Source organism: Apostichopus japonicus, chromosome 2 (assembly GCF_037975245.1).
Source record: "Apostichopus japonicus isolate 1M-3 chromosome 2, ASM3797524v1, whole genome shotgun sequence".
NCBI classification, from domain to species: Eukaryota; Metazoa; Echinodermata; class Holothuroidea; order Aspidochirotida; family Stichopodidae; genus Apostichopus; species Apostichopus japonicus.
Window position 1 is genome coordinate 29,545,010 of NC_092562.1, and position 13,913 is coordinate 29,558,922.

At 36.5% G+C, this 13,913-nt stretch overlaps 1 protein-coding gene across 6 annotated transcripts in view; it reads left to right on the forward strand.

Moving 5' to 3' along the window:
• The window catches only part of LOC139955523 (G-protein coupled receptor-associated protein LMBRD2-like), a 46,398-nt gene that overhangs the window by 1,525 nt on the left and 30,960 nt on the right, over positions 1–13,913 (forward strand). For 5 of the 6 annotated variants that reach the window (XM_071955145.1, XM_071955141.1, XM_071955140.1 and 2 more), the window contains exons 2-6: positions 5,676–5,974; positions 7,552–7,802; positions 11,823–11,990; positions 12,681–12,891; positions 13,500–13,649. In XM_071955145.1, the coding sequence (XP_071811246.1) occupies positions 5,801–5,974; positions 7,552–7,802; positions 11,823–11,990; positions 12,681–12,891; positions 13,500–13,649 (954 nt within the window). In that variant the 5' untranslated portion in view covers positions 5,676–5,800. Of the gene's footprint in view, positions 1–5,675; positions 5,975–7,551; positions 7,803–8,993; positions 9,013–11,821; positions 11,991–12,680; positions 12,892–13,499; positions 13,650–13,913 lie in introns of those variants that run through there. The other variant, XM_071955146.1, reaches the window with a different exon arrangement.

Here is a 13,913-nt window from a genome sequence, read left to right on the forward strand (position 1 = left end):
CTTTCCTTCTATGAAATAAACGAATAAATAAATAATAATTTCTTCCACATGATAGCCTAACACCACACTAAGTCAGTGCATGAAAAATCTAGCAAAGCCTAACCATCTGTTTATTCGCTGAAATTGTGACGCAGTTATAAGATATCCATGGAACACATTCATTATTGCTGTTACGTTCGACCACATGGTTGCCTAACACCACACTAAGTCAACGGGGTAATCTAGCATAGCCATTTGTTAATTAGCTGAAATTGTGACGCAGTTATAAGATATCCATGGAATACTCTCGTTATTGCTGTTATCTTCAACCACATGGTAGCCTAACACCACACTAAGTCAACGGGAAATCTGCCTAACCACCGGTTTGCATTTTTTTTTAAATCACACGTAGGATTCGAGTGATAAATTAGGAACCGGGTAGTATTGCGTCGGGCGTACCTTCGTTATTGCTGTTATCTTCGACCACATATTTTAGCCTAACACCACACTAAGTCAATGGGAAATCTGCCTAACCGTAGATTTGCAATTTTTCTTTTTTTAAATCACACTTTGCGTAGGATTCGGGTAATAAATTAGGAACCGGGTAGTATTGCGTCAGGCGGGTACCCGGGTACCCGGATAACCCGTGCAAACACTACTACATACCCCTAAATTGACACATTCTTCGACAAGCTAACTGTAGTGTAGGCATAAGTATACATCCATTGACTTTGGATGCTGTTTGCTATGCTCTGAACCTCTAAGCTCAGACAGGTCAGGTCCCAGAGAGTAGTTGTATCATATTGAAGTAATTTTGGTTATTTTTTGGGAGTAAGATTTTCAAATGTCAAAAAAACATGTAAAACTGGGGGGAGGGTGTTAAAAGTTTAATAAAAACCACAATTTGGTCAGAAAATAGTTGAAATGGATTCAAACTCTAAAAATATGTAATTCTGCTTGACTGCAAAAAGTTTATGTGGCCTGCTGTATCGTTGCTAATAATAATTGGAGGTGCGTCAATTACGGGGGTGCGTCAATTATGAAGCCTTTACTATACTAGTATAGTATAGGCCTAATAATACTATAGTAGTAGTACTAGGCTAGTAAAATTAGCTGGCATAAGCTGGCCTTATCACTTTAACAGTATAAGTAACTGTTAGAAATTTATCGATCTGAAAACAGACAGTCGCAGCCCAGTCTAGTAAGGGCACAGACACTCTCAACGACATGATATATAAATCTGAATGTTGCACTAGCCTAGACCTGGATCAATTGCAAATTATTTTTCAATATATAGTCGCCTTTTTGCACAAAATTATGGCTTATGGCTGTTATGCATCAGAGAGCCAGTGTAGCTACACAAGAAACTCCTGTCAGCGGTAAACATTCTATAAATACTAGCCTATGTTAATATATGTGTAGCAATTGCGGAATATCCCGCAATTCACTTTATTGAGAATGATCATATATGTTGATTTCTATAGGGATCATAACAGAAGTCGTAACACTGCAACCACAAGGAGTACAAAATAATGCATTGCTGGAGGCACCAATTTGGGCTCATAATTAAGTACTTTAGTACACAAACAATACTGTGGTCCCCGTTTAGTCGAAAGAGACAGTAATTTAGAGAAATTTAATTTTAAGGTTAGCAGATTCACACTGACCAGAAACGTGATGGGTTAAAGCTAATGAACATACAGGTCACCGTGTGACCTTATTCTGTGGAGTGTGTTGCGAATGCGAAACAATAAAAATAGATTTTCCACACGTACAGGTACTTCTCATAAGAACTTCTCATAAGAAAGTGAACCTAAATTATTAACTTCACTCTTCCAATATACATGCAGCTAACAAGAGAAAAAAATGGTTGTTAGAATTGTCACACATTTGTTAACTCATTTTGGGTAGCAATTCTTCAAGTAAAAGTAAATTATGGTTAAAAACTGCCTCAACGTCTGGTCATTCTTCGTAACATTCCCTGCTATTATAGGCCAGTATATATACTTTGCCGTATGATATGTAGGTCTTGCGGCAATTGAAATGCCTACCTTGTGAAATATGAAGACATCTCAGGTAATTCTTCACTTATTTGTTGCTGTTAATCGTGTTTGCAGTTAGTTTCCAGTCAGAATATGCAATATTAATCAAATCCAAAAATATAAAGCTATGTGTGTGTCTCGGTCTCGCTGCCATAAAGTAAAGCTTTCAGAAAGTAACAATTCCACAAAAGCAGATGTACACCAAGTGAAGGGAACACCACGGTAAAAAGAGCGCCTAATAGATTCCATATTCCATGAGTTTCAAAATTAAACTAATGTGAAAACTTTTACTGGCTCAGTACAATATGTATACAAGGGCTGGAAAACCTTACAAACCTTCCAGTCTGGCTGAAGACAAAATAAACGGGGCGAAAAATAAAAATCAAACCAAAGGAAAAGAAAAGTACATCTGTAAAAAACAAAAAGGAAGATTTCACAAGAAAAGTTTCAGAAACAAAAGGAAAGTAATCAGAGAGCGTGCTCTTAATTTTAGTCGCAATATCAACAAGTAATGATAAGTCCCCAACTCACTTCAGGGTATACATGTCACACGTACACCCACGACCCAGCGTGGGAAGGTTGCTGTCATATTGAATTTAATAATTAGTCTCGCGGGAAATATTTTGAACAATGTTGCAATTCCACTTTTTTTTTTTTTTAATGTTCATTGTATGCTACAGTAGTTAGTAAACGATTTTTACGTATGAATTCAATTCAGTTCACTTTCAAAAAGTTCACGCGAAAACTAGCATATAGTGCTAAATGCAACTCATGTCATGTTAACAAGGCTCTAGTTCACCCATTTATGAATATACCGTAAGACCACATCTGGTGTTAAGCGGGAGAAAAAGTATTTTATAGAATTTCCAAAAATACGTAAAAAAATAATATCCTACCCTAGTTAAGTGTAAAGCAAATAGCCTAACCACCTAACCACCTCTGCGTATCTGCAGATCTCACATAACTACAAGAACATGGAAAGAATATGTAGCATTTAGTTAATCATGCCAAGTGGCCTAAAACATGTGATTTCAAGGTTACATTCATAAAAATGGCAATAGCTAGGGGCCTTGATATCGTGCTATGCGTGTATGGTATGGACTGTGCCTCATGTTTTCATGGGGAATAGACATTTTTTATTCATGCGGAGAAGTCAGTTGGCTTGAGGTGTGTTTTACTTACCTCAATGTTACAGGGATTTTGACCTATTTTCTTGATTTTCTAAGATAATATTTCTCATAACTTTACTGATCCTTTCCTGACTGATCTACTGTATTTAATTCTAGAGTGGAGCCAAAACAGTTTACTCCATGGAAACGTGCCAAAAAATGTTACAACAGGTGTTAGACAGGGGATGAACTCACAGTTGTTTGGCAAGGTACCTGGGAAAATTCGCAGCACATGTTCCGTAGTATTTTGGGTAGGGTTAAACACTGCAGTTGTAATATGTACGTATAGTGCAGGCTATTCATTATTAGGCAGTCTAGAAACAGGGCTTTGCCGAACGTTGTTTGTTTCATAATATCGGAAGTTCTGTAAGTTAAACTTTTTAAAGATGGTAAGACAGATCAAATCTCTTTTCATTTTATAACATAATATAGAGCTACTCTTACCTGTCATTTTCAAATTTTCATCAGTTTCGTGACAATGTAAATTAAAAAAGTTGTCAGTACTGTATTTTGGATCCGCAACTGCGATTTTTTTTTTTAATCGCCAGACACACAAATATACCAAAATTTTCTGGGGCCCTTCATCCCCTGGACCCCTGCAAGGGGATCCACTCCTTGACCCCACCGAAAGAAACTTAAGAAGTGTTTTTGCAACCTCCGAAGTGCTACACAATTCGTTGGCATTTTTATTTAGCAGTATGACAGTGTGGTATCAGCATAGAGGGAAATATTTACTTCTTTGCATCGTACACATTTAGAAAGTAGAACGCCCAATCTTTTAATCCACTTTTCAGCTTTGTTTCTAACTGTATTATGGTGTGCTAGTTGGTTTGAAAAATGGGCATGTACTGTACTGTACATCAGTGATTTGTTAATAATGATATATTTTGTTAATTATACGGTTAAAATGGTTATTAACACAGTTAGTGATCTTCTGCAGTATCTCTTCACTTCCAACTTAACAAACAATAGTTACCAATGACCTGCAGCAGCTGTGAAAATATGCTGTAATATTACACAGATTTCAAATTACTACCAATATTGTTATTGGTAATTGCTTATTCACTCCAGACATGGACATTGCAAATTTTTTGATATAACAGTTTATCCCAGGTAAGGTAGTTTTAGACCTACTGTACTGTTTGCACTTTCAACCGTGCTGCTTGGTTTTTTTGATTGATTGATTAATTGATTCATTCAAAGATGGATGGTACAGATTTCAGACAAACAGGCAGCTGTGCAAATGTTAGATTTCCTGCCATACTACAGCAAATCACTGCAGTGTTTATTGAGATATTACTTGTTGTAGACTGTGCTCATGTACTGTACAGTTAGTCAGGGTATATTGTAAGTGTGTATAGTTGGGGACACCCACTCCCCTCACCCACTCCCCCACCAGCTCCACCCACCCCCACCCCATCTTATTGTATAAACTATACTTATAGTAGGCTGTAATATGAATTAGATCAAGTAAGTGATGTCGTTGAATGCCTTGACCACTAGTACTGTACCATTGGAAACAGAGCTTGTGTTTCTACCAAGCTAAATGCCATTTGTTCTTTGAAGAATGGATTTAGGCAGAAATTGACTTTATATGTTCTTTTTATATCTAATCCAGGAAAAAAGATGATTTTGAGTGCTAATATTAGTGTTTCCATAACTATTTTTATTTCTAAGATATTCAGCTCTGATATCTGTGAAATGGTCCTTTAAGGCTAAATTGATGATGTCAGCTCCTAAGTGTTAATATTAATGGATCCATTGTTATGTAAATTCTTAACCAAAACAAATGCTTTCAATATAGTACTAACAACTGAGCACCCTTGGGATAACATTCAAGACAATTTAGCCTTGAAAATGTTGTACAACATTGTAAGCATGCAATATGAGGCGATTAAAAGTCTGAGAAACTGACATGTATTAAATGGCATAGTCCAATCACATGAGTTGATGAACCTCAGCTGTTTGAAGGGGTCATTTCTGAGACAAACTAAAAGTGGTTTTGAACAGCCTGCAAACATGTAGAAATTAATTTTGTGCCTGGCAGAGTAATCTTGTACAGGCTAATAGCAATTAAGCAGGTGTAAATACAGTCAGGCAATAGTACCTGGTTATCAGGGGGTGATAAAATTGGATTATTTCCTCTGTAGACGGATGACCTTTTGCTAAATAATGAAATGAATTTTTCCCAATATCTTGGGATGGTTCAAATGCATAGAAAATAAAGTATCCATTATAATCTACATATTGTACTATGACCAATGCTTTGAAGGTTTTAGACAAAGTCTACCATTAATGTTTTCATAATGCAAGACTTACATATTTATGATTCTGATAGGATGCTCATCAGTTGCCTGTTGTCTTTATTTTGGTGGACTACTTGAATGCCAGTCAGGTGATACATGATGCAATCAGACATCAACATCTGTTATCAATCCGTTTGGCACTTTATACTCAATCACAATAATTTTTCACTATTTCACAGACTTTGGGAAGCATGTTAGGCACAGAAACATGACGTCACAGTAACGGACCTCTCAGAGGCGTGACCAGCGGAGTACCAGCTTGAGTTTTATTTATCCTTTGTAGCGATTCAGCCTCAGTGTCGTGATGAGTGTGGGACCTCTAGTGGTAGAGATACTCTGTATCTTTGCCCTCTCAGCTTATCTGCTTCACAAGTATGGAGACTGGAGGAAACAGCATCCCTTAGTGACAATTATAGTCTTCATCTCGTGGTATTTCTCCTTCATCATCATCTTTGTTCTTCCACTCGATGTCACCACAGTAAGTATGAAGTATTAAGTGGTACTTCTGTTAGTTTAAGTAGAGATGTATGGCTGATTGAATGTCACCACAGTAAGTATGTCTGAAGGAGTATTCCACACTGTTAGTTTAACTAGAGATGACTGAGTGAATGTCACCACAGTAAGTATGCCTGAAGTGGTACTCCACACTGTTAGTTTAACTAGAGATTGAATGTCACCACAGTAACATGCCTGAAGGAGTATTCCACACTGTGAGCTGAAAGCCCATGATCTTGTCCCTAACTAGTGATGTATGACTGAATGATTATCACACAGTAAGTATGCCTGAAGGAGTGTTCCACACAGTTAGCTAAAAGCACAGTATCTTGTCCCTAACTAGTGATGTATGGCTGAGTGAATATTCACCTAGTTTAACTGGTTAAACCATCCATTACTCTAAGAAATGGATCACAGTAGGTGGTCTGTGATGTCATCAGAGAAGATGTTCTTCAAAAGCTTGGAAGTTCTTTTTATAATCTTCTTAAGTTCATGTGTTCTTGAAATGTGATACATTTGGACTGTTTATGTGAATCTGTCAAATGTTCTCTGCATATAGAATTTCATCAAAATGCAACTTTTTTTTATAGAAATATTTGTATTTTCCTCCTTGGATATATGATTTAAATAATCTCAAGAAAAACATACAGTACATTTTCAGCTCTATTGCCATGATGTAATCATTCACCATGCTCAATGCCAGATGCATTCACAAAATATTACCAAATTTGAAAATTCATATCTTTGCCATGAAAAATTATGCGAGTTTGCAGAAAATTTCCGACACTATCGTTATTAGTTCAGTCAATGGCAGCCACAGGACCACCCCTTTACGAGCTCTGAAAAGCCCAGCCGATAAATTGAGAGCACAACCCAGCAACCCCCTCCATACCCCCCTCCCTCTCTCTCTCACTTAAATTATGACCTCTGATATGCATTGACAATGTCATGGAGACTGCTAAGCTTCCTTACTCACCAACCTCTAAGAGGTTGTAGTTTTTCCCAATCACTTATTAAAGTAGACCTGTAAGATGGCATTATGGGATGTCAAGAACCCTTTGGAATCATCTTACTTGATGAATAACTTTACCAAATCAAAGGAACTGTACTAGTTACACTTATTTACTATGTTTGAGAACATTTTGTTAAAAATACAACTTGTTCCCCAGTTTATCCTAAAATCAGTGCAAAACCAGCAGTTTAAATAAAACATTGATCTGCCAATTGTTAGGCCTTTAGAACTTGTCATATTGCGAATCTAAAGTGTTTGCTTTGAACATAGCATGAGCACATGATTTTAATGTTGGGACATTGTACATTGAATTGTAATGTACAGTCCATAAACATATCAATGTCACTGTTCACAAGTACAGTACCTATATCTCGGTCCCTATCAGTAATGTATATATTTCATTATTCCTCTTTTTGTTTTGTCACATTAAATCCTGTCATGCTTTAATTTATATCATAAATGTAATTTATGTATCAGAATCTCTGTTCTTAATTTATCCCCACATCGACTGTTTTTTTCACAATTTCTCCCAATTTGATTGCTTTTAGACATTTTACAAGCAGTGTGTGCATGATTCTGTGAAGCCAAGTACAGCGGCCCCTTCTAAATTAAACGAAATAGATACCACCCTTTGGGTTGATCCCAAAGTAATAACAACAGAAGACGTCGTAGACTCAAATCGGATCCGAAGGGAATCCCCTCCGGTCAACGAATGTCATGAACCCTGGAGTTACGTACCTGAAAATATTCTACCTATCATCTGGTCCATAGTGTACTGGACATCTTATCTACTCACATGGTAAGCACTATCACATGATATGATCAAAACTAAGATTATAGTGTACTGGACATCTTATCTACTCACATGGTAAGCAGTATCACATGATATGATCTAAACTTAGATTTAGTGTACTGGACATCTTATCTACAAGCACTATCACATGATATGATCAAAATTAAGATTATAGTGTACTGGACATCTTATCTACTCACATACAAGCACTATCACATGATATGATCAAAACTAAGATTATAGTGTACTGGATTATAGAGTAGATTATAGAGTGGATTATAGAGTACTGGAGTATAGTGTACTAAGATTATAGTGTACTATCTACAAGCACTATCACATCATATGATCAAAACTAAAATAATAGTGTACTGGACATATAATCTACTCACATGCTAAGCACTATCACATGATATGATCAAAACAGACTATAGTGTACTGGACATCTTATCTACTCACATACAAGCACTATCACATGATATGATCAAAACTAAGATTATAGTGTACTGGACATCTTATCTACTCACATGGTAAGCACTATCACATGATATGATCAAAACTAAGATTATAGTGTACTGGACATCTTATCTACTCACATGGTAAGCACTATCACATGATATGATCAAAACTAAGATTATAGTGTACTGGACATCTTATCTACTCACATGGTAAGCACTATCACATGATATGATCAAAACTAAGATTATAGTGTACTGGACATCTTATCTACTCACATGGTAAGCACTATCACATGATATGATCAAAACTAAGATTATAGTGTACTGGACATCTTATCTACTCACATGGTAAGCACTATCACATGATATGATCAAAACTAAGATTATAGTGTACTGGACATCTTATCTACTCACATGGTAAGCACCATCACATGATATGATCAAAACTAAGATTATAGTGTACTGGACATCTTATCTACTCACATGGTAAGCACTATCACATGATATGATCAAAACTAAGATTATAGTGTACTGGACATCTTATCTACTCACATGGTAAGCACTATCACATGATATGATCAAAACTAAGATTATAGTGTACTGGACATCTTATCTACTCACATGGTAAGCACTATCACATGATATGATCAAAACTAAGATTATAGTGTACTGGACATCTTATCTACTCACATGGTAAGCACTATCACATGATATGATCAAAACTAAGATTATAGTGTACTGGACATCTTATCTACTCACATACAAGCACTATCACATGATATGATCAAAACTAAGATTATAGTGTACTGGAAATCTTATCTACTCACATGGTAAGCAGTAACACATGATATGATCAAAACTAAGATTATGGATGGAAACCCTGGAATAAAAGGTTTCTGTTGACTTTGCAATCTGTAGCAAGTTTGACAGCTTTGAGATAAATTGATATGTTAAATCACCGGGTTGTGTTGGTCACTTCACCAAGCCTACTGAGTTTTACGGAAAATAAGTTTGCAATCAGTCTGACTGTGACACCATAATTTATTTTCACCCAATGAATCTAATATTTAGTTAATAACAGAACACTGACTGGGAAATTGATTTTCTCCTCTCTTATCTGTCTCCAAACATCATCTGTACTTTCCCATCTACCTAAACTACATGACCAGAAATCTTTCAGCACTGCGCCCTCTATTTCTACTTCTGGGCACCGCCAACTTTTCTCCTCCTTTCCAAGCTACCAATCAGAAGTGTAAGCTACGTGACTTGCGGGATTTTCATACAAGAGCAAAGCAAGCAAAAAGGAAGAGAAAAGAAATTTGTTGGTCTTTCTAAATTACCAAGTTTAATTAGCGCTTAATTAACGACTCCAATATTTTTCCAAGTAAGGCTTTGTCCAGACAATCTTATAATACAAATATTTTCACAGTACTATGCAAGACAAGAAACAGACCTGAACAAAAGAAACTTTTGTGAAAGTCTTGAAGGAAAATGAAACTGGAAAAAATGTATTCATCAGATACACTGAAATAAGGAAATATTTGTGGTGATGACAATATAGACATAGGTGTACGAGGTGGGGGGGCAGGGGGGGCAGACTGCCCCCCAAATTTCCAGAGGACAAGAAATTCGGGCAAAAGTCCTGAAAAATTCGGGCAGCCTAAGAGGGAAAAATATATATATATATATATATATATATATATATAAATATGCAGTAGCTTGCCCGAATCTTTTTCAAATTTTTGCCCGACAATTCTGTGGAGAGCGTTTTATGTTATTTGTTTTGTGACATTAATATTAATATAGGCCTAATGACTTTCTTTATTTAGCATCATGTTGCCAGAATATATCCGTGTAACACCACCGTAAGCGCAGCTCATCTGGGCTACCACTTTTTAACTAGTCAACTGTATACCTGGACATCCCCGACATGAGTGTATATAAGAAACGTTTTCTTGTTCATGGATGGTGGGGGGGGGGAGTGCCTACAAGCCTAGAAGTACAGGTTTATCATATTCTTTGTTATTTTTTATACTTTTTTTGTGAGCCAAATCTCACCCGACACAGCCACATTATCCCGCCTACGTGTCGTTGAACAACGTATGTTTTTCTGGAGGTAGCTGAGTACTGTGTTAAAATAATAAATACGGTACCGGTAACTAAATAGGAGCTTAAAAAATATACTGTCCTATTTTTCCCCTTCAAAGTGATGTTACCATTTTTTCTTCTTCTAATTTACCAAATTTTTGGGGAAGTGTAAATTTCTAAAACGTGAGATTATAAAAAAAAGAATGTTTAGATGCAACTTGCAAGGCCTCAGAAGTGCCATTTCCGGCAGTCTGAGAGTCATTTTTTGCCAAAAAATTTCTTGTACGCTACGCGCCAACCGATGGTGGCGCTCCGCTTAGATAGTGTCACGGGAACTTTCGGGCACAAAAGTTTCTGCCCCCCCAAACTGAAATGATCCCGTACGCCTATGAATATAGATACCTGTACTAGAAGTATCTATAATGTTAGCATGTCACCACTAGTCATGAAAAATTAAAGGATTGCAGGGCAGGTTAATCCAAGCTTCAGTCATTCAAAGATCATGTATCATTTAATAGCTTGGTAGATGAAATATAAATACAAAATATTAAGATATTTCAAAATTCAATAGCACACAGCTGACGGCTACAAGAAATATTTTATATTACAGTTTTTCATTTATTTGACTTTTCTACATTTCTAAATACAATAAAGATTCATATTGTAAGTGTCAAGTAGGCCCACAAATTGTTGTGAAAGGAGATATTTTGAACTGTCCACAAGACATATAAACGCCATGAAAAATATAACACATTAATGCACTTTAAGCATGCAAAAATAAAGCACAATTACTAGCAATCTTGCTCCCCTGTCCAAATTATCAAAACATTCACCAGGGAATCTTCATTGCCCTGTTTATCTGAACCTTCACCAGTGCCATCTATCAGAATCATGGCCACCATTTTGAAAGTTGATATAAGATAATTAACGACCTTCCGAAATCTTTAAAATGTTGTATATTTCTCATAGGCAACTCACTTATGAGAGACTAGTTTTAAGTATTGTTCATTATCTGTGGCACTCATGTTGCAATTACATATATTTTGTTGTACATGCCAGTTGTCATAATATTAGCAACCCTCTTTAGCTATTAAACATCCAATGCATACGAGTAATAATACACACCCAGTTGGGACATGTGTTCATATCCAATACCATGCTCTCAAAGCCATGGTATTGGCAGTACAAACAGTTCCAAACCTTGATCGGATAGAAACATGATATTCATACTGCTGGTACTGACAATACGAGTGCTCTGAAGCGGGACACGACACTACAGTTTAGTAAAAAATTGTCCCAACTGGGTGAATAAATGTAAGGAACTTCATACTATCAGTATAAGTGCTTTGAAGCATTATATGAGAGTACAGTACTCAGAGATTTGTAATAGTATTAGAGAACTGTCCCCACTGGGCCGTACAAGTCCATAACATATTAATAATGTAGTCTTGATTATCGATTCGATCTGATTCTTGCTTTACAGGATTGTAATGCCAATGATGAAGTCTTATGTGTCTGCCGGTGCTTTCACCGTCAGAGGAAAATTGAAGGCCGCAGTGGTGGAGAATCTCATTTGGTATGGCAGTTATCTCCTAATATTTGGCGTATTCCTCATCTACGCGGCGGTCGACCCTAAGATTGAATTAGATATGTAAGTAGTACTGTACCGTTGGAATGTATTCGCTTATACTTTCAGCAATATCTCTCGATATTAAAAACATATAAAACAAGTGCAGTTTTGCTTGGTTCATGAAGCAATACTGTTACAAGTGTATGTGTGATCTTGAAGTGTTGTTGTTGTTGAGTGTGTTTCTTATGGGTGTTATTGTGTATTTTGGTATTGGAAAGTTGTTAAATATGTTCTTTTTTAAGGTGTTGTTTGATATTCCTGATTTAGAGGTTAGCCACATGTTCCTTTTGAAGATATCGATGGACAGAATTTGGGAACATGGTTCTGTAGAGGGTACCGTTAGGTCTATGGGATTTCTGGATTGAAGGTGTCCTTGGTTATGTACTGCAGTTTGATCCATTGGGAATGTTGCTATATTGTTATGTACGGTTATAAACTTTCAGCATGCAAGGATTTACTTCACTTTGATCACTTACCTGTCTCCCCTCAACCTCAGCACTCTCTCTCTACCGTGTCTAGTGATCTGGTAACCTTTCAGCACCATTACCCTCTCTATGACCAGTTACTACCAATCAATGACTCTCCTTCTCATTCTACCACCCTCCTTTTCTTTCCACCACCCAAAATGTCTGGAAATATGTCTTTCGTACAGGTGTCCAAAATCTTCAACTTCAGTGTGATTAACTTGTTTTTTTCCCCCTTTATCTGCAGACAAAACCTTCAGGTGATTGGGATCACTGCCAGTAACACATGGGGTCTGCTCCTGTTGGTATTACTGCTGGGGTACGGCTTAGTGGAAGTACCCAGGAAGTACTGGTATCAGTCAAAGAAGGGATACCTCTTAAACTACATCTATTTTCAACTAGCTAAGTTGAGCACAGAGAAATCAGAGGCTGAGGAACATCTTGAGGATGTTCTGGAGGTAAAGCTCCCCCCCCCCCCCGAAACTCAGGATATGGTTACTTGAATGGAACTTAGTTTGGTTGGCTAAAACCCTTCAATTTTTCCCTGGAGTGGATCAAAGTGGTCTGTGAGATATCATGATGTCAAATGTTCTTCAAAAGCTTTATGTTCATTTTAATAACTGGTCATCATTTTCAATGTTGCCTTAGCTGTCCATGTTCTCTGTAAATTCATCAAAATGCAACAACTTTGTAGAAATATAATTTTATTTCTGTGAATTATTCAAGTGAGTATTATCAAAATTAAAAATTATAAAAATTTCAGCTGAATTGCCGTAATGACATCAATCACTCTACTGTTGCCAGATGCCTTCACAATAATCAGTAGTTATTTTTTTTATTTTTTTTAATAATACAACCAAGTTTGAAAAAAACATGTGTTCTCCGTACAAAATGCTATGAGGATATGACTTTGAACAAGAGATGTAGAAAGTTTCCGAACACATTTGTAATTAGTAAATAAATATATATTTGTTTAATTTCAAAGTAGGATTTAAAAGATGTTGATAATTGATTATCTTTATTTATATTCTTTATTTATTTGTTTGTTTTTTGTTTCCTATTGCAGGATGTCAGGAGGGTGTCAGATGTCATTAAATACAACCATGCCAGCAGAAAGAATGTTAATACCATCATCTCTAAATGTCCAGACACATTCCAAGATTCATTAGTTAAACACTTAGATGATTTTCAAGATTACGGCCAGAGGAAAGAACAGGTAGGAAGTATATTCTCAGAGCATTTTACGTTTGCTTTTTTATATCCAGTCATACCTCTCATGTTGTTACCTGCACCAAGGGAAAGCAGATTGAAAGCACAGAGGTTTCTTCCTAGAGAGGGACACCTCTGATATACAGGGAGATCCTTCTTGATAGTTACCGATAATTTAGTTTAGTTTTGTGACGTAAAGTGATTGGTAGGTTCTCACTCTGGGAAAGGTTTTCAGTGCACTGCCAAAAGTAGAACAATGTCAATGGGTTTG